The sequence below is a fragment of the Camelus bactrianus genome, chromosome 10, assembly GCF_048773025.1.
Source record: "Camelus bactrianus isolate YW-2024 breed Bactrian camel chromosome 10, ASM4877302v1, whole genome shotgun sequence".
In the NCBI taxonomy this organism is placed as follows: Eukaryota; Metazoa; Chordata; class Mammalia; order Artiodactyla; family Camelidae; genus Camelus; species Camelus bactrianus.
The window spans coordinates 48655587-48677164 of record NC_133548.1 but is presented as its reverse complement, the minus strand read 5'-3'; the positions used below and the strand labels follow the sequence as shown (position 1 = coordinate 48677164).

General features: G+C 35.9%; 1 protein-coding gene across 2 annotated transcripts in view; it reads left to right on the top strand.

Annotated features, from left to right (window-relative positions):
- The window catches only part of PGM2L1 (phosphoglucomutase 2 like 1), a 37135-nt gene extending 19035 nt beyond the window's left edge, over positions 1-18100 (top strand). For both annotated transcript variants that reach the window (XM_010973128.3, XM_045508777.2), the window contains 10 exons: positions 1127-1210; positions 3080-3273; positions 4110-4299; positions 4617-4714; positions 5483-5663; positions 7373-7466; positions 7773-7902; positions 8133-8322; positions 11129-11262; positions 12996-18100. In XM_010973128.3, the coding sequence (XP_010971430.1) occupies positions 1127-1210; positions 3080-3273; positions 4110-4299; positions 4617-4714; positions 5483-5663; positions 7373-7466; positions 7773-7902; positions 8133-8322; positions 11129-11262; positions 12996-13098 (1398 nt within the window). In that variant the 3' untranslated portion in view covers positions 13099-18100. The remainder of the gene's footprint in view (positions 1-1126; positions 1211-3079; positions 3274-4109; positions 4300-4616; positions 4715-5482; positions 5664-7372; positions 7467-7772; positions 7903-8132; positions 8323-11128; positions 11263-12995) is intronic.
- The last annotated feature ends 3478 nt before the right edge of the window (positions 18101-21578 follow it).

Genomic DNA, 21578 nt, shown 5'->3' with positions numbered 1-21578 from the left:
TGATTATGTGGGCAAGTTTTACCAAATGTTTGAGAATTAAATAATGTCTGTCTAAATTGTTACTAGTGATTTATTGGAAATAAAGCTAAGTGGCTTTAGAATTTTAAAGAATTGAAGGAATTGTTAAACATTTAGCCGTAATGAATGGTGGAAACCAGAGAGGGCCCAGAAATGTAGAACATTCCTATAATATTCTGCCACTGCTTACCAGTTCCACTGTAACTGTGTGTTGGCCTTCCTCTCTTACTGTGGTAGATTTGCTCTAACTGCTAAAGAAGTTATTTTTAGCAGTCCCAAATTCATACCCTTTATCACCATGACTTTGAGTCAAAAGGCTATCTTCCTTGACTATCTGCAGCAGAAACATCTTGGAAAAGAACTCTGACCAGATTTGGGTTATGAGGCAGTCTCTGAGTTAAATCATCAAGGGAATAGGTTATTCTGGTCAGCCGGGGTCATGTGTCCACTCCAACCCCCCCCCACCACCACCATGGCCAGAAGAGAAGCTGGATATGATGGTAGAAGGAGTAGGGGGAACATCCTAGATAGACAAATAATAACTACAAATAAAAAGGGAAATTCAACCTGGGAATTAACTTCGAGAGAGAAGATGGTAATTTGACCTTTATATGATATAAGACCACAGAGTGGTTCAAAGTGGAATGCAAGAGGTCTGTGTTCTACCCTTGTATCTTCTCCTTTATGATTGCCTAATGTTAAATAAACTTACAGTGTGTAAAATGTGGTGGATTAGATGATTTCTAAATTTACTCCCAGCTCTAGTATTTTATGATTCTGTTCCCTTCTTACATCTCCAGAGTCTGGTGGAGTGTCTGGCATATAGTAGGTGTTAACTATTTGTTAAATGAACAAAATAATTATAGGACTAAGTTAAATGAAAGTGGGGAGAAAAAAAGCCATTTAGTCTAACAGGTAAGTGGTTACTGATGACCTAACAGTTAGGTGGCTTTATACCCAGTGAGCCTGGGCTTGATTATTGAGGTTTTAGGCCATTTATATCTTAATATCTTTTCCAATTTTTCAGTCAATGTTATTCTTACATCAAATTTATGAGCAGCTAGGAAACAAAATGGAATGACAGTGTTTGTTTGTGTGTTTGTTTCAGCCATATGCAGTCCAGGAGCTCAAAGCAGTTGCAGGCGTAATGATTACTGCATCTCACAACCGCAAAGAAGACAATGGATACAAGGTAAACTTGGACTCCTGACCTTTGCTTATTTCATAGTTCTTATTTTATTTAAATAATATGTGCTGAATATATTTTTTATAGTAGGGAGCAGAGGTAGACATTGGGGACAGAAAGATAGAAACATGTATGCCTAATGGCCCTTACTTATTACTTCTCAATATGTACTCTTAACAAGTCTCTTCAGCGGTCTTTTTACTTCTGGTACCTTACTACTTTTGATTTCCCGATCCCATCTCAAATCCATCCTCTCTACCAGTTTAGAAATAAAGTCATTTTGTACCAAGAACTTGAAGAACGAATGGGAGTTTGCAGGAAGAGAGCCGTAAGAATGGTACCTTGACCTCACTCTCCTCTCCCTCCAACCTTCTGCTGGGACTCCCTGTTGGCCATGGGACCTGTTTGATGTGTCAGGCTTCATGGCAGAAAATAGGGTGGAGAAGGGTAAAGAGTGGGTCTGGAGGGGTGGACAGACGATATGGCACAATGTTGAGTATTGTTTGGGACTCCTGGGTGATGAGTCTGTGATCTTATATTCTTTTTTCATCTTGGGTAGAAGGACTCCAGGCACACAGAGCTCTGCTTTACTGGGGAAAAGAAGATTTAATACTAATCTAAGATTTTGGCCCTGGCCAGCTAAGTGGGTAGTATTACCAGTTACAGAGGCAAGGAGTAATTTCGGTTTTACTTTGGACCTCAGATTTGAAATTTTTTAATCACCCAGAACTTAAAAAGAAACATACATGCTTCCTCATCATCTTTCAATGACAGTGGGCAGAACTTTTTCTATTCTATATTTCCTCTAAGAGGGGCATCTCAGTTCCAATTTCCTACCTTCCACATGGGCATTACCACTCAAGAACCAGATAAATGAACAATTCCCAAACCCCAGGCAGCCAAGGCTTCAGCCCACAGCCTTATCACTCTGGTTTTCCATTCTTTCCTTTTTTTCCCCACTGCCTGGAGTTTTCCCTTTCGAAGGAAGGGGAAAGAAGGTTGTGGACTAAGCTATGCATTTTAGATAATATTTTTCCTATTTTATCTAGCATTTTGAGGTATTGATAGAGTGAGAATTTTTAGGTCATCTTATCTCCCATATTGCTTGGCACAGAGCTTAGGACATAGTATATACTCAAATGTATTCTTTCCTTCATTCAAGATGTAGTAGAGGGAATCCATGTCAAATACATGGGAGAAGTTAGTATAGATACTCTCTAAGCTGAGTCCCTTTTAACTTTGAGAGCCTGCGAAGTATAGAAATACACTTTCTTGCTTTTTTGGTTAACTGTTCCTAATGTCTTGTTGATCAGGCTACTTGACAAACTGACAACTTAATGAAATGTATTTTCATTAAATACTGTAAGTACATATACTGAAATGTATGTGAATAACTAGCATGTTAATTGTCTTTCCTGATACAAACTTTATTTAGTGTGACATAAATTCTACTTTAGTTTATAACTGAAAAATAATTTGTTGTCATATAACAGAACCACTGTATAATGCTAAAATTTCACAGTATCAAGTTTTATGGCTTCTTAGATTATCTTTAATACATAGTTATAGATCTAAGATTATGATTGGACACTAAAGTATATGCATATTATAATGTTATAGTGATGCCCTTATATTTTATTTGTATTGTTATTAAAGCATACTTCTAAAAGAGAAAATAATACATGATCATTTTATTGAGAAATCCCTGTTTAATCATTGCCATCAATATCCTTGGGTATTAAATTAATCCAATGTTGACATTTTCTGCTTGATTAATTTGATATGTTTCTTTAAAAGTCAGATATCTCTACTGTAGCTAATAAACCATATGGCCAACATTTCAAGTAATTATAGCTGTGTTTACCCATCATCTAGGTTTATTGGGAAAATGGTGCTCAGATCACATCTCCTCATGATAAAGAAATTCTGAAATGTATAGAAGAGTGTGTGGAACCCTGGAATGGTTCCTGGAATGATAATTTAGTAGATACCAGCCCACTGAAGAGAGATCCTCTGCAGGACATTTGTAGAAGATACATGGAAGATCTGCAAAAGATCTGTTTTCACAGGTATTCAAGTGGGAATATAGGATAATATTACCTTAGAATAAGATTAACAAATAAGGGAAAGAAATACAGATAAAAATGTGATGGCTATTTATTATATTAAAATTATAGCCAAGTAGTACTATTCGTAATAGTCAAAAAGTAGAAATAACCCAAATATCCATTAACTAAGTATGTAGTATATCCATACAATGAAATATTATTCAGCAGTAAAAAGAAATGAAATACTGTTGCATACTACAACATGGATAAACTTTAAAAACATGCTGCGTGAAGGAAGCCAGTCTCACAAAGGACCACATAGTATATGGTTCCATTGATGTGAAACATCCAGAGTAGACAAATCTGTAGAGATAGAAACAAAAAGTATACTAGTATTTGCCCATGGCTGGAAGAAATGGGAAGGTTAGAGTGTGGCAGCTATGGGGTATGGGGTTTCTTTTGGGGGTAATGGAAATGTTCTAAAATTGATTATGATAATGGTTGAACAACTCTGTGAATATAATGCAAGCCATTGAATTGTATATTTTAAATGGATCAATTGTATAGTATATTAATTACCTCTCAATAAAGCTGTTAAAAATTATAGCTGAATATATGTATTCACTCTATATAAGATCAGGAAATTTCCTGTAAAACTTGATTTTTCCTTCCCTATTTTCATATTTCTATAACTATTCCATAAATAGCTAACACTACTTTTAGAAAACATCCTGGCTTGTTGAGTATATCTTCCCTATCCTAGCACAACATATTTTAGCTTTTTCTCTAGCTTATTTTAATTATATCACAAGTAATGAGTTTTATAATATTGATTGAATGATGATTTTCCTTTACAGGGAGTTAAACTCAAAGACCACCTTGAAGTTTATACATACATCTTTTCATGGAGTTGGACATGACTATGTGCAGTTGGCTTTTCAAGTATTTGGTTTTAAGCCTCCAATTCCAGTACCAGAACAAAAAGATCCTGATCCAGACTTTTCTACTGTTAAATGCCCAAATCCTGAAGAAGGAGAATCTGTGCTGGTATTTTTTTTCTATATTTAAATTATTATTACTGTATTAAACTTTATCGAGTGAGTAGAACTCATTGACAATTCAAAGATTGCCTATAAAGCTAAAACCACTTTAGTTTACATCTTTTAAATTATATTAGAGCCACATGTTCTGCTTTATTTGAAATCTCTATAGTGGATATCCCTACTTCTAGGCTTATTTTAAATTTATCCAAACTATATTCCTTGTAAAATTCATACCACTTAACATAGTGCCTATATTTAGGAATATGAACATTAAATTTAACCATCTTCAATGCAATTCAGCTTTTTGGGTCACCATTTCAGGAATTATCTTTGAGACTGGCAGAGAAAGAAAGTGCCCGGATAGTGCTAGCCACAGATCCTGATGCAGACCGACTGGCAGTGGCGGAACTTCAGGAGAAGTAAGTAGAACCTCTTACTTGATAAAAAGCTTACACTTTGAAAAACAATTTTTGATTTTAAGTCTTACAGGCTCATTGGAAATAATAATTTAAAAAAAAAAAAAAAGAAAAGAAATCTCTTAAAAGTCCACCATCCAGAGATAACCAGCTAGGATGATATTTTGACTTTTCCTTCGTGTGTTTTTTCTATTCAAATAGTTAAGAAATATTTGTTTTTTATATAATTGTGATCATACTATATCTAGCTTTATATCTTGATTATTTTCCACTTGATATTGTACTGGGAGCATTTTTCTCTGTCCTTAAATTTTATTTAAAATACTAATTTTTGAAATGGCAGAATGACACAGCATTGTAAACTGACTATACTCCAATTTAAAAAAAATGGCAGAATATCCCAGCAGATTACTTTATCAATGCAATCAGCTCCTAATCTTGATTCTTTGGGTTGCTGTGTATTTTTGCCGTTATAGTGTTGCGACAAATGTCCTTACATAAAGAAGACATCATACTATAATTTTTTTCTCTTTAAGCAGGAAAATTAAAGTCACAGTGTAATAATTTTTCAGAGGACATTGTTGCCATTCCTACCCTAAGCTCACCCTGGACAGTTAGGAAAGAAGTAATAAATGTTTTCTCAAAAATCACATGCGGTAGTGTTTGGGTTTTCCTATGTGAAGGATGGTAATTTGTATTGTAGGTCTTGGATCAAAAAGTTTTAATGACAAGTTATAGAGGTCTTGACTTGAATTTTCATTCTCTCTGCAGTGGTGATTGGAAAGTTTTCACAGGGAATGAGTTGGCAGCTTTATTTGGGTGGTGGATGTTTGATTGCTGGAAGAAAAATAAATCAAAAAACGCTGATGTGAAGGATGTTTATATGTTAGCCACCACAGTCTCCTCCAAAATTTTGAAGGCAATTGCTCTTAAAGAAGGATTTCATTTTGAAGTAAGAATAGATAATATCTGCGTGCTACTTTTCTAAACCTGTCTATAAATTGAAGTTGTCGCCCCAGTAAAACTGACTTTTATTGATTTTTGATTTTTGATACTGATTTATTGATTTAGGAATTATTCCTAATTCCCTCTTTTTTTTCCTAATTCTGTTAACACTTGCTTTAATCTTTTTGATCGTTTAGACACCTTGAGCCAAATTCATCCTGTATGTGAATTTCTGAAACTAGTAAGATAAGATGTTCTTTAAAAATTGTATTAATGTTTATTATTCTGTGCAACAGCACCTAGTTTTCATACTGAGAAAATCTGGTTCCCAGTGACCTCATCAGTAACAGAAACTCCACTCTCCAAAATTATATATGTCATTGACTGCTTGTTTAGGCTCTTAGAATTCAGTCTTAAGAAACTTGAAGTAGTCTTCTAAATTGCAAATTAAGACTCAGTGATTCTACATCCAAAAAACAAGTAATGATTCTCTCTCAGCCCAAATCATTAACCTTTGTGAGCCTCAGGCAGTTAGGCTGACCATTTTTTACTAATGCCAATTAAATTGCTTCTCCACTGCCATCTTTGCCAACTATCAGTGAAAAAGTCACCTCTGGGCATTTTTCTTGAGTCACAGTCAAGTTATAGGTCTTAACACTAATTGACTGAATAAAAGAAAATTGTACCTTAATGATACAGAACTTACAGTTTCAGGCTTTCTAAAATACAGATAGCAAAATAGAAGAGAATTTATTGAAGCCTGAACCTTTTCCTTGTGGTAAGAAAAATGTATAATGAGCACAAAAGAGAAAAAAAGAACATGATTCTGAAGACTAGTATTATAAATTTCCTTCCTTGTTTTCATTGGGGTAGTGGGCAGTGCAGCAGAGGTTTTTTTTTTTATTTTTTTTCCAGTGAGGAGGTATAGAGAGGTGAATAAGGAATCTTAAATTAGTAATGGAGAACTCTGGAGTCAGTGGGCATCACACACTCTTTCGACGCTAAAACAGTTCATGTCTTTAAAATGAATAGTAGCTCAACAGATGAAAATGACCAAAGAAGGACTTAGTAAGTTTCTTGATGTATTTATTTGAGCCATGGTGTTATGGTAAGGTACACGTGGTTCATATACATGTTGAGATAGTGCTGAAAGTGCATCATTTAAAAGCTTTATGGCATTTGGTTACTTAGGGGGACTAAATTACAATCTTCATAGGCAATCTTACATTAATGCTTATAAAGCAGCTTACAGGACAGTTTCTGAGAAGCAGTATAATTGAATCCTGGCTCCATCTTTTATATGCAGCATAATCTTGAGCAAATTTGCTGAACCTCTGAGCCTCTGTTTCAGCAAAAGAGTTTTTGTGAGCATTAAAAAAGATGATGACGTAAAGCAGCTGTTAGAGTGCTTGATAAACAGATGATCATAATGTATGTGTGTATTTATGTTACTTTGTGACTGTATACATCACCACTTATTGGATTATGTTTGGTATAAAATACCTACTACTGTGCTCGATAAATAGTAGGTCATCAGTTGTGGCAGTGTGTATATCCATGTACTTTATGACCATATGTTTACCAATATATAAGTCTTTGTAGACCAAAGACCATAACAGATCATTATGAAAGTGTTATGTGCATTTAGTGACAGGCTTTTCTCTAATATGTATTTTTATGAGTCACTTAACAAGGGTGGCCTTCTCTGCATTTCAGGAAACATTACCAGGTTTTAAATGGATTGGAAGTAGGATAAAAGACCTCCTGGAAAATGGGAAAGAAGTCCTTTTTTCATTTGAAGAGTCTATTGGTATGTGGTAAATATTAAAATGTTTGAAATTTGAATGAGAGCATTTTTTAAAATAGGAATTTTTGTCATCTGGTTTTGCATTTTGAGTTGTAAAAACCACCGAGAACTCAGAAATATGTAGATGCATTTCTCATCAGGAAAAAAACCCTTAAAGGTCCCCTAAATACCTTCAGTATCAGTGGGTTTCATTTACTACTAGGCTTTTTAATTCATTGGTCCTGCTGAAGAAATGTAAAACCATTGTAACTATATCTATATGTGTATGCTTATGTTTTCCTCCTTTTTAAAGATGTTTTTAATTCTCAGGTTTTCTGTGTGGAACTTCAGTTTTGGATAAAGATGGGGTGAGTGCAGCCGCCGTTGTTGCCGAGATGGCATCTTACTTGGAAACCATGGATATAACATTGAAACAACAACTGATTAAGGTTTATGAAAAGTAAGTTCTACTGTTACACATTTTGCATTTTAAATTTTTCATTTTTTTGTCTTAATTTTAGCTTTTGAAATTTGTTTTTGAGGAATAGTCATTCTTTTTTTAAAAGTACTAAAATTGTCTGCATTAAGGACTGCCACTTTCTGCATAACACTGAATAGTCTTATCTTTAATACATACTTTTCTAAAGAGTGTCTTGAAATCTGATTTTAACATTTTAAATCTTTGTGCAGATATGGTTATCATATTTCAAAAACTTCATATTTCTTGTGTTATGATCCAACTACCATCAAAAGTATATTTGAAAGGCTTCGCAATTTTAATTCTCCAAAAGAGTACCCCAAATTTTGTGGGACATTTCCTATACTGCATGTACGAGATGTTACCACTGGATATGACAGCAGCCAGCCTAATAAGAAATCAGTAAGTACCTTTTTTTTTTTTTTTTTTAAGTGTTTAACAATTTGTAATAATTCATACTATAGTAAAATAGTGGCAGGTCAAGCCAGTGAGTTTCTTGAAACTAGGACCCATTATTTTTCTCTGGAGCAGTTGTATGTCCACTCACTGGCTCTCTGACTCTGATCCTGTCCTCCTGCCCTCCTCACTCCCACGTGTGTGCTGCCCCCTGAGGGTGGAGAGTGGGAAGGAGAGAGACAGAAAGGGAGGGAGAATGCATGATGATGCTAAATAATGTTGAAAATAAAGTCTAAGAGCCTATCATTTCAAAGATGTACAACTTCCCTTTTCAGTCTTATTCCCTATACCTCCAGCCAAATAGAATAACATAGTTTCTTACATACATACATTTAAAATTTTTTTTCAAATTAAAATTTTTTTTCTGTTTTTGCTCAAGCTGTTTCCTCAGTCCACCTTTTCTTCCTACTGCTGCAGATCCACATTTTAGCCATTATCTAAGACTTCAGGCAAATGTTACCTCCTCCACGTACCCTCCAGGCTCCATGATCAGATATCTTCCTCCTGAGGTTTCGTTATATATTGTGCCTTCCGCTTGTCATTTAGCACTTTCTACCTTATGTTATCATTGCATTGTGTGTGGCAGATGCATTTCTAATATACCTTTATGTCTTTCAAAGCTCCTGCTACATGGTAGGTCCTCAAAAAATATTTAAATGCCGCAGATTGCTGATTGTATTTATTTTATTATTAGTAGTATTATTAGCCTAAATTTCTGTTTATAACATTCTGATGTTGTCTCAAGATTCTAGGGACATAATGTATTTTGGGAAATCTTCAGCCTTTTGTGTAGAATACTACCTGTATTCACTTTGTGTTTATTCATCCAGTCAACAAAAATTGGTTCTCAGTTGTGGTTATTCTGTGTATATGCACATATATGTGTGTGTATATGTGTATACATACTTATCTGTTTTTGTAAACTACTTGAAAAGAAGAACCAGAGTTTTTGCTTCTTTTTATTTCTCTAATGTTGCTATGCTTAGAATAGTTCTTGGCACTTCCTCTTGACTCCCTTTAAAGTTTATGGTATTTGTTATTCAGAGTGCTTTCCTACCTGTTCTGTACTGATGCTCATACAGTTTTGTAAGGCTGGTAGTCTAGATATTTAACCCCCTGACATCACATTGTAAGTGTCAAAGACTACTGCTTTTTTCTTTTCCACATTTCAGATTGGCATTCCTCTGTGTGTTCAGTAGGCATTTATCAAAACCCTTCTGTGCTATAGGCACAGGCCCACTGGGAACACAGTACTGACAAAGGCACCGTTTCTATGCTCAGGAGTCTAGTGGGGAAATGGACAAGTAAACAGTGATTACTTTACAAAATGATAAGGGCTACCAGGGGGTGCATAGGGTGCCATAGAAGAGCATAGGGAGGTCCCTCCCTCAGACTTGAGGGGCTTATGGAAGGCTTTTTAGACGACTTAGTGAGCTGAGTTCTAGAGTATGAGTAGGAGTTATCCAGCTGTAGGAGGAACAGAGGGTGTTTCAGGCAAAGGGAGCAGCAGGTGCTATGTCTGGAGGTGAAAAGGCATGTTTTCCTTCAAAGAACCACAAGTAGTTCCTCTAGCTGTAATGTGTGCAAGGCAGAATGGCATGTATGGTGCATGGGTTAAGGGGGCAAACTTGCAGGCAGGAGGAGTTAGCATGCTATTTCAGTAATCAAGACGAGAGATGATGGAAGCCTGAATGTAATAAAGCAGCAGTAGTGATGGAGAGAGTCAGACAGTGTTGAGTTAAAGGATAGAATAGGCAGGACTTGATACTTATGGCCTGTGAGTGAAAAGGCAGGAAGGAAGGTCTCTGTCTTAAGCAACTAGTGTGTGGTAGTACCAGACTGAGAAAGAGGTCCCACGGAGAGGACCGGGCTCAAGATGGGAAGGCACCACTGTCAACCCCTCCATCCTAGGACAACTTCACAGTTCCCTCGAGATGACTTCACGGACTGATGTGTGGTCCAGGAAAAGTATTAGGGTTATATATTCAATGTCAGTAAAGCTTCATTTCTTGTTTTAATTTTTAGGTAAAAAAAATTTTACTGCATCCCAATGGATGATTTTACCCATCCTCTAAGATACATGCACTCTGCTTTGGAGACTATTGATAAACTGTCTGTGAAAGTGCTTTGAAATTGTAAAGCATTTTGCAGACATAGAGGAAGTTTGTACTTTGACACAGATAGACCTGGCTTTAACTTCTTGTTCTGCCACTTAGCTGATTACCTTGAGCAGGTTGTTTACTCTCTTTGAGCCTTGTCCATAAATTGGCAGTAATATTTACTTTTCAGGATTATTGCTGAGACCTGGAGATCATGTGTATAAGTTACATAACCCAATGCCTGTGCTATTATAAATGTTCAGTAAATGGTACATTTATGAATTACCATATATGTAATCTTTTGTATTTTAAAATTCTTTTAAGAGTATTTAAAATTTTTTAATTGTGGTAAAAAATACATAACATAAAATTTACCATCTTAATCATTTTTAAGAGTACAGTTCAGTAAACTGTATTCATATTGTTGTGCAGCAGATCTCCAGAACTTTTTCATCTTGCTAAACTGAAGCTCTGTACCCCTTAAACAAGTCCTCATTTCCCCCTCCCCCTAGCCCTTGACAGTCACCCTTCTACTTTCTGTTTCTATGAATTTTACTATTTTACATACCTCATATAAGTAGAATGTATTTTACAACACTTGAAAATGAGAAAGGTACCAAGTATAATTAAGCTGTTGTTACATTTGTGCATAGGTGCTGCCTATGAGTAAAAACAGCCAAATGATTACATTTACTTTTCAAAACGGCTGTGTTGCTACTCTTCGGACAAGTGGGACAGAACCAAAGATAAAGTATTATGCAGAGATGTGTGCATCACCTGAGCAGAGGTGAGAATTGACTTTTTAAATAAATATGTGTGTGTGTGTATACACACACACACACACAAGCTTTGTTGAGATGTAATTCACATACCCTTCAGTTCAGCCATTTCTAGTATACAACACAATAGGTTTTAGTATATTCAGAGCTGTGCAAATATCACTATAATTAATTTTAGGACATTTTCATCACCTCAAAAAGAAACCCTATACCCATTAGCAGTCACTCCCCATTCCCCTCCCTCCCAGCCCTAGGCAACCACCAATCTACTATTTGTCATCAGAGATTTGCTTACTCTGGACATTTCATAATGGAATCATACAATATGTGGTCCTTTGTGACTAGCCTCTTTTACTTAGCATAATGTTTTCAAGGTTCATCCATGTTAGCATCAATCAGTACCTTATTCTTTTTTTTTTTTAATTTGTTTTCATGGCCCAGTGATATTCCACTGTATGGATATACCACATTTTTTATCCATTTATCAGGTGATAGACATTTGGGTTGTTTCCACATTTTGGCTGTTAGGAATAATGGTACTCTAAATGTTTGTGTACAAGTATCTGTGTGGACGTATATTTTCATTTCACTTGGGTATATATCTAGGAGTAGAATTGCTGGGTCATATGTTTAACCTTTTAAGGAACTGCCAGACTGATTTCCAAAGAGGCTGTATTATTTGGGAACTGAATTTTAATTCTTTAGTGAATTTATATTCCTGGGAAAGCTCTCTGAGCTTTAACTATTATATGATGAACATAAACAGATGATCAACAAATAATTTATTTATTGCCAAACATTCATTTTCTACATCTAATATGATATGACTTAATCTGCCCAATTTATTTCCTTTTAAGAGTATGAATTATGACTAAATTACCTTTAATAAGCATACTCAAAGGCTCTTTAAACTTTTATAAGTAGTATTTCCTATAACGTTGTCATTGATAAATATTTATTTGGAAAGGAGATTTTTTGGAATTGCCTTGAGAGCCCAAGTTACATTATTTACTATTTCCATAAGTCTTTGTGTTTAGGAGTAGATTTATTTCCTTTGAGGGAGAAAATGACCTCCTGAAGTCATTCAGAGCAGAGTGTAAAGTAAACCAAATTGTGTAATGCTATATTTGGTTAAAAATGAAGGATAATTATTAAAGTAATAAAAATTGATTTGTTGTATAGCTTGTAAAATGACTGTATGTGAAGGCAGTTTTAAAGAGGCCTTCCTAGAAATGTTTTGGACAATGTTAGCTCTTCAGGTGATGACTTTGAAGGGCATAGTTGTTATTTTTTAAATATCTCATTCTTTGAGTCACACTTCTTTCTCTGCTACCTGAAATAAACACCGTATCATCCCATAGTATCTATACTGGGTACTCTTCAAAGTATTTCAGGAAGTCATTTTATGTTAATACCTGGTATTAGTGTTCTAAGCCATTAAATTACCTGACCCAGGAGAAATCTTTAGACATGCTGTATGTAACTCAGCCATGTTTCATGTACCAGGCAACTCCTTTTAGTGCAGTTCAACTTTAGTTTGTGATAATGGTGTTCTGTGTGTGTGATTCCCCTCTTCCCACCTTTGGCCTTGTTTTGTTTTGTTTCAACTGAATTTCTCTTTTGTTTACCAATTATCTAATCATCCATCAGGTATATGCCCTCTTAAAAAGTTATAACAATGTAAACAAATTTTAAAACTATGAAAATAAAGAATTTCAAAACTTCTAACCTTTTTCCTCAGTGACACTGCCTTACTAGAAGAGGAATTGAAGAAACTCATTGATGCTTTGATTGAGCATTTTCTTGAGCCCAGTAAGAATGGCCTGACCTGGCGTTCTGTTTAGTGTACACCAGTACACTCATTAATTTTCCCTGGCATATGGAACAGAACAACCAAGAACTCCACACAATGAACTCGTGTTAACATTCTCTCTCTGTCTCATCTGGCCAAGTCTGTTTGGTTTTATCTTCTTTTAGGTGGCTGACTAAACAAACTGTATAAATTTGAAATGAAATGGTCTGGAGAGAAATGTTTCAAATTTGTTCATAATCTTGAACAAAAGTCATTACATTAAAAGTATTATGGTAATACATCATTCTTCCTCCAACAGAAACAAAACAATACTAATGTGAGTTTTCTTGGGAAAGTGTGATTAAGCTTACTTAGTTCCGTATTCTTGTAATTGTGTGTTGCATGTTTTTTTTTTTAAGAGAGATAAATGTAGAATTAGTTAAGGAAATTAATCTATAAAATTGGCACTGCTCCCAGAAAACTGTGGAGAAGTATCATAGTTATATCTAACTTACAAATTAGAGTATTTGAAGTAGGGTATTTAACATTTCTAGCTTAGAACAGATGTTACAATATATGGTTTCAGCACCTGTTTCAGGTGCTCTTGGTGCAGTGTAAAGTTATTGTATTTAGTTAAAGTCCTGACATTTACTGAACATAAAACAATAGTGGCAACACTCCTAGTGGCTTGGTTCTTGTCAAATTTCTCAGTGCCTTCTCAGGGTATGGTTTGAATTGAAATAGTGTTCTTGCACTGAATGTAATTTATCATTTAATTTGCGAATAGTTAAGGAAAACCTTCCAAACTATATAGGTGCTTCCCCTCTATATCAAATAGGTTTGTTGATTTTAAAATCTTACGTATGTGCACCAAAATCTTAAAAGCAGGGTCAGTGTACCTGTAGTTAAGGATATTCATATTAGAATTGTGTCAGTTATCACAGCCTTTAAAGAAAAACATCTGAACTGAGATAGGAGCTGTGAATTTATTTAAAAGTAGAACTTTTAAATTACATTTTTATATTTCTTTATCAAATGAAATAATGCTAATTTTACTAAGAAATAAAACATCCAGATTTAAGATATTATGCAACACTAAAACTACATGTTTTAAAACTAAAGTCCAGTTTATCTTAACATCTTACTGACTTCTGTAGAATTTCTGATCACAAGAGTACTATTTATCTTTCTCAATGTGGGAAAAAAATTTTGGAAAATCGATTTTGCTTGATTCTGTAGTCTTAAAAAAAAAAAAGAGTTAATAGAGAAACACTATTTAATCTTCTTAAAGCATACCCTGCCCTATAGCTAACAGAGTACTTAAACGTATGTGGTGTATAGTTAAGAGATAACAACAACAAGGCCTTAGGTGTACATAATCATACTAAACAAATTGCCTACGAGAGGTAACTAGTATTAGAGAATTTATTTCCTAAATAATAATAATATAAAATTTGAACTGACTAGAATATTTATTAAATCATAGTTTGGCTTACTGCAGCTATTGACTAACATTTGGTTAAACCCAGATAATCTGAATATAATTTTCAAATTATTGTATTGCCACTATTGTTAATTTGTTCCTTCCTTGCTTTCTTATTGCTAAATCTTGTATGACTGTAGATAATACGCAACTAAATGTAGAGAACCATATTTCTGATCGAGTTTGTTTTCAAAGGCTTTGCACTGAAAAAGAAATATGTAGATTGTTTTGCTTTATTTGCTTTTAGGAATGTAGATTGTAATTTAGGAAATGACCTATATTCTACAAAGTGGTATGAACAATGCTTATATATATGAAAAATATGTATATTCGGTTTTAGTATCTGTGTTTCAGTGACTGAAGAACAAAGTGGAGCTAAAATGATACAATAGCTGACTTATAATCACTAAAGCCATGTCATACTGTCATTCTATTATAAAGAGAACAGTTTTTAGTGCTTTAATATAATGCAGCACTTAGGTCATGTTAATCACAGAGAAAAGTCATTAAGGTTTGGATTCTTATCTCAAAAATTTTAAAATCCCAAGTTAAAATTAACAAAACTTTACAGATGTTCCTGAAGTGTATATAAGAGAATTCTTTGATTCTAGCCAAGTTCTTGAGTCTGTCTGAGCATATTTAACAAGAACTTGACACAGTGGGTGTACGCTTGCTTAGCAGGGTCAATTTAGTAGCCCACACCATCCAGGAGAAACAGAAGTGCTGACTAGTAGATCTCAGCCTTAGAATCTACACTGTTTATCTTTTTCTTTATGAATAATATCATGGAAATGAATGCATTCTTTTTCAGTGTGTAGATCAAAACTGGGATTTTCTAGAGAGGTGGATATAGTTCAGTGGTAGACTGCATGCTTAGCATGCACAAGGTCCTGGGTTCAATCCCCATACCTCCATGAAAAAAAATTTTTTTTAAATTGGGATTTTCTAGAACTTTGGGAAAAGGAAAGAATTAGTAGGGCAAGATCAAAGCATATATTGGAAATAAACAGAATAAACAGTAGAAATAAACAAACAATAGAAAGGTCAGTACAGCGGCACAAGGAATGCTTCGTGTGAAGGGCAAACTTAACACCCGAAAGTAGGGAATGGACTGGCTGTGGGCAAGTTGTTTACTTTTGTTTATGTGTTGTTATGACGAACAGATAGTGATGATTTATTAGTGACCACTAAAAAGAGGCCAAAGAGGCCTTTGAGGAGGTGAGAAAAAGTACCCCTCTTACTGATTCAGTTCCTGCTAAGATGCTGTGTTTTAGGATCCAGTGGGAACAGGGGAGGGGAGGATATAGCAGAACTAAAAAGGAATAAAATATAGATTGGAAAATAAGACCACTGAGAGAAAGTTCAAAGGATTAAGATCATTTAACTCTGGAGGGGAGAAAGCTATTGAGATAGTTTAATAAGTCTTGAGTTATTAATTGAATCTTTTATTGAAGGACTCAAAGTAAGAAGTAATATGACAAACTGTTCTCCGTCTCCAACGAAGACAGAATAAGAGGTAATAGAGACTTAAAAAAAATTAAATTAAAAAATTTAATATTAAGGGATATACTAAATGGCTTTTCAAGTTTCCTTCCAATACTTTTTTTTTTTTAATCTCAGGTTGGAGCAAAGATGATGTCATAAAGAGCACTGAAAGTAACATTTAAGTTTCACTCCATGTCTAGAAGCGTTTAGCTCACAAGACAGTTCTTGTATATATTGAGTAGTAGATGCATGAATGCAGCCTTTATTCACTGTATAAAGACCTACTCAATTTAATCTGGCAAACTAAGTGACACTTGAACACAGTTTTGTTTATCTTGAAGAATGTATACCATTATAGGATATTTGAGGATTTTGTTTTAAATAATAAATTATTGTTATTTGGATGTCATAACTTCAGCTGACAGAAAAATTCTAAGAGGTTGGATGTTTTGGAATATCTTTACATAGAGAATAGACCTCCCATTTCTTAAGCACGTTGCTTCTGGAATTGATGCAACAAAGGTATTAGCTGAAGTTTAATGGAGAAATTGTTCTACGAACTGCTGCTATCGGTATTTCTCTCACCATGTTTTCCATTGATGTTTGTGATGCTTGAAAAATCCAAATTCTGCTTGGAGAAATTTGTTTTATGCCTTTTTCTCTCTACCTCCCTCTTTCCCTAGGTGCCCTCCTACATTTTGTTACTGTGAAAAGCTATTGCCCTATTACCTCACTGATAAGAAATCTTAACTGTATTCATTCAGAATGCTTTAAACTTATTCCTAAGCTGTTTTGTTTATGGACTTTTGGTTATTTTGTTTTTACTGTGAGAATATTTAAGACATTGTAAGAAGTAATTTTAAATCTGTTGCATAAACTTTTTTCAGTCTGTCCGGATATTGCTATATATTAACTTATTATGGCCTTTTACAATTCACTTGTTTTCTGAGATCACTCTAGAAACTGATGAAGAAAGAGTCATGCTAACCAAAAGGAATGGTCAATTGATCTAGCATTTTATTTCAGATTTTCTTGTACTTTGGGCATCCAAAGCACAAGGTCTGAGGAAATCCTTTTTCACATCTGTCCCTCAAAGCATTTTGCCATAAGAAGTCTAAGTGGAAAGAAGAGATTCTCTCATTGTCTGACTCTTTACACAAACTGACAAAAACAAAGTTACTGTTTACCATTGGTTACTTGAAAGTATTCACCATACTGTTGCATTCATTAGGATATCTCTTCTCTCAGTTAATTCAAGACTGGGTACCTAAAAAAGAGAACATACAAAAATGAGTAAAGTGACCAAGGGCAAAGTGACATATCTAAAGTTTGCTTCTCGAATGTTTCCACCAGCATAATCCTAAAGCAGAGGAGCAGGAATGTGTGGGGGAAGGGGCCTCAGAGCAAAATCAAAAGCAGCCTGCCACTCGTGAAATTTCCTGTCCTGTCTTAAAAATGTAAGTGAATTTTGCGTTCTCCATAATAAAACTGTTTTAATATAAAAATGCTTCCTTCAGTCTTCATGGAAACTAGTGCTGCCAGAAAGAGGCACCATGTTTATCACATGGGCTCTCAGTTTTCTCCCTGAGCACCCCCGCCAAAAGTTGCTGCGTATCCCTAGGGGTACACACACTGACCGATCCTAGTGTGAGAAATATAAGCATAGAACATATCTAGGACTTTTCTCTGTCCTTTAGAAGCTGACCTTTGAAAGTACTAATGCCAAATTAAAGCGACCTGAATCAGTTATGTTACCACCAAACCTTGTAATATAATCAGATGTGTTGGTCAGTTTTGCTCTCTTTAATTCATTGGCATCCCTTGACTAAGAATAAGCACCCTACTGTCAGTTCCCTGAGAGCAGGGATCATGGTTTATTATTTTTCATATCCACAGCACCTAGTGTGGTACATCTTATAGAGTGCTTAGTTGGTGATGAGAGGAATTATGGGATTTTATTTTAAGGAAGTAAATAGTTTAAGAAACAATCAAAAAAGGTTAATTTTCTGATTCAGCTTTTAAAAAAATAATTCTCAGTACTGAAATTTGTAATTAGTAATGTTAATTAAGCACACACACCCATAAATACTCTGTTCCTTTGGGGAGAGCAGAGCATATTCCTATTTGGAAATTGTATGAAATGCCTAGTATTTTACACTCAAAGCAAGATGTTGGCCAAGATGGCCAAGAAATTATCTCTAGACTTAACATCACTAATATTAGTGCCATTATGAGCCTACTAGTGCTGCCTTCCAAGTGAGTCACAACTAATTTGATGCTATTTGTTATATTTTTGTCCAGTATTATGATTCATCATGTATCTTACAAGAGCCAGTCAAACAAGAGTTGCGTCTATATATGATGAGACCTTGTGTTATAGGCTAAAATAAACTCTTTGTATACATCATTGAATATGCCAGATAAAAATATATGCAGTTAAGAATTAATTATTTTTCTGTATAGCAGTAGCTCACAATTGTGCTCTTGTTTTAATAGTTTCTGTCAGCATCTCATTTTTCCCTACAAAACCACCAAGGTGTATTATAAGTACTGCCTATGAGAATTTGCACTTTAAGTATTTGTGTGTGTGGTTTTCTTGTGGTTTTAGCCAAATGAAGTGTTATCAGTAATAAACAGGTCTCTTCATAGGCAAGAGTTTCTGTGTAATTTTTATTATCTTAGATATTGTGTAGTTCATAAAGTTTTCTATCCAAACTGAAATGTTCTTGAAATATAAGCATGGCATATCCTAGAATCTACTTTGACCCTACATGAGTATTAGAGCTCATTACTCAGTAAATATTTCATGATTGGTTCATCAGAAGTCCCAGAAGAAAGAGCTAACATTAAAATTTTTCCATCTTACTTTTCCGCTTCTCTCCTTCAGTGGAACTAATTTGCCCATGTTAGCATCAGCTAACATAATAAAAAGTTAAAGGTTTGGAAATCCTTCAAAGTAGTAACTACATATCTGTGATAGTGCAGTGGTCATGGAGTGAGTTTCCAGGGTTGTTAGAACTCTGTAGTCCTGGTCTCCACTGCCTGCCTTCCTCTGAACAGGTTCAAAGGTAAGATGAGTGAGAGTAACATTCTACAAGGTCATTTTACCACCGTCTGCATGGACTATTCTGAGAACCATACTAACCACATCCTTACCTCTTCCCCTATTTTATGTTGTTCATAGCACATAAACAATATAATGAATAAATTTAAGGAGTAGTATTACTTGTCTTTGTAGTCTCCATGACTATAGCCTTTTCACTATTTTACCACTGCCTAGAACAGTGCATAGCACATAGTAGGTGCCCAGTAAATATATATTGAATGAATGAACCCATCTCATGTTTCTGCCTGCAGAAGAGAAGCACTGAATGCTGCATTGTTTGTGCATATGCACAGAGTTGCACGTGATGAGAAATATGCAGTAGGATACCACCAGCTGTAGAGATTTATGAACCCATTAATCAGTGTCTCAACAAGGCAACACCTACTTCTCACTGCTCCGGGGTCATCTCTGCCCATTTCCTGCTAAGGTCTCAAACTCAGCGTTTTCTTCCTGCTTTCTTAGTCCCACATCCTCCTGCTTTGAAACCTCCAAGTTATCTTTGATTTCTCCTGCCACTGGATATGTGCTATTTGACAAGTTCTTTAAATTTCACAGTCTCTGAGGGTAAGGGCAAGGCCATTAGCCTGAGACCCATCTAAATCAGAGACCAAGAAGCTAACTCAACCTAAAATAATACTAGGACTGTTATCATCCCCAAGGGAGAAACGTTCATGTGTATGTAAATGGAGGTGTCTTGGAAGAAGGATTATAGTAAAAATGTTTTTTCCCCCATCCTTCCTCCCTGTCTAGTTTGGGGAACCAAACTAGCACTTCCTCATTCCTGTTAGTGATGCAGCCATTCTCCTCTTTATCTTTATTTTGCTCTCTTTACCTCTGGTTCTAATCATTAATGGTCCAACTTTGCATTTGGTTTGCTTTGAATTCAGTCTTTGACCTTTATCCCTCTGCTTCAATCATTCATTTTATAAATATTTATTGGCCTGGAAAAATGTAGGAACCAAGGGTACTCCAGAAGGCTAAGAAGTAGGAACAAAGACACAGCAACTATACTGTGTCTGGAACAGCCTGTTCAGGATACTGTTCCCACTGCCTCCCCACTACCAGATCACCTTTATCTATTCCTGATGTCTTTGGATTCAGAGCACCTGGAGAGATGCCCCAGTTGGACTTTTGTCACATGCCAGCCTCCTAGCTGAAACTAGAGCTTGATAAGGGACGGATGTGACCCCCTCAGCTTCCTTCTGAATGGTTGCAGGAGACAGGCCACTGCAGTTACCCTTCCATCAAGACATAGTGGGAGGAAGTTAATTGATGAATCAGAAATCATGGTGCAGACAATAGGTGGCAAACGTCTGCTACAGTGCCAGAGCAGAGTGTTGGAGAACAAGTAAAAGCTAGGCAAAGGAAGGGGGTGGGCATCTTAAGCACACAACATAGTATGAGTGTGCAGAGAACTACTGAGTGGTTTGGTATTGCTGTGCTGGGAGTAGGGATGTGAGTGGTGAGGTGGGAGAGGGCCCTGTGTGCTGTGCTGCGGAGCTTGGACGTTGGTCAGGAGGTAATGAGAGTCACAGGGAGGTTGAAGCAAACAGTCTACAAGAGATAATGGGGGTAGAGAGTGGTAGTGGGGAAGATATGAGAGAATCCACCACTGGAAAGAACCTTAAAGGTCATCTTATCCAATCTCATCATTTTCTACAATGTGACGACCAAATGGGAATGCATATTTGAACCTCTCCAGTGACGACAACTTGCCAAACAAGTTGTTCTCTTTGAAAGAAAGGCCAGTAGAGTTCCGTTTTGTGTTCAGCTGAAATCTGCCTCCAGGCTTCTACACTTTGGTCGCACTTGGAAATTCAGTGTTATACAAAAGTCCGTTTACTTGTCACTCAGAGGCTTTTCCCTCAGTCTAAATATGCATAATTCAGCCACTGTTCCTTGTGTGACCTGTGTTTTAAATCTCTCTCACCTCCCTAATCACCCTATGGACAGTTTTCAAAGAGCTGGGTCCAGAAGTAATGTAACACCATAAATATATAGTGCCAGCCCAGAGTAGAAAAAGGTAAGGTTTCTACCTAACATCACTGCACACCAGGTGGCACGGAGAGGGCTCTGCCTGCAGTATACTCCTTGACACCTTTTGCTTTACAAACAACTCCTCTTTTAACCCTTGACTCAACCATCATCCCTTCCAAAAAGCCCTTCCTGCCTGTTGCCCACCCCCACCCCACCAACCATGCTGGGCGGGGCCTCTGTGCTCCACAGCTCCCTTTTGTTATAGCACTTCCCACACCACAAGGAAATGATCTGTTTGTGTGTCAGACTCTCCCAGTCGATTGTGAGCTCCCCAAGGGCTGGAATTGGCTGACTCAGTGCAGTTCCCCAGTGCCCAGAAGTGAGCCAAGCAGATAATGAGCCCTCAGGGGTTCAGCTGAAGTGAACTGAATTGGATTTGAGCTGCATTTTTAAAGGCAAGTAGGCTGTGAATAAGCAAAGA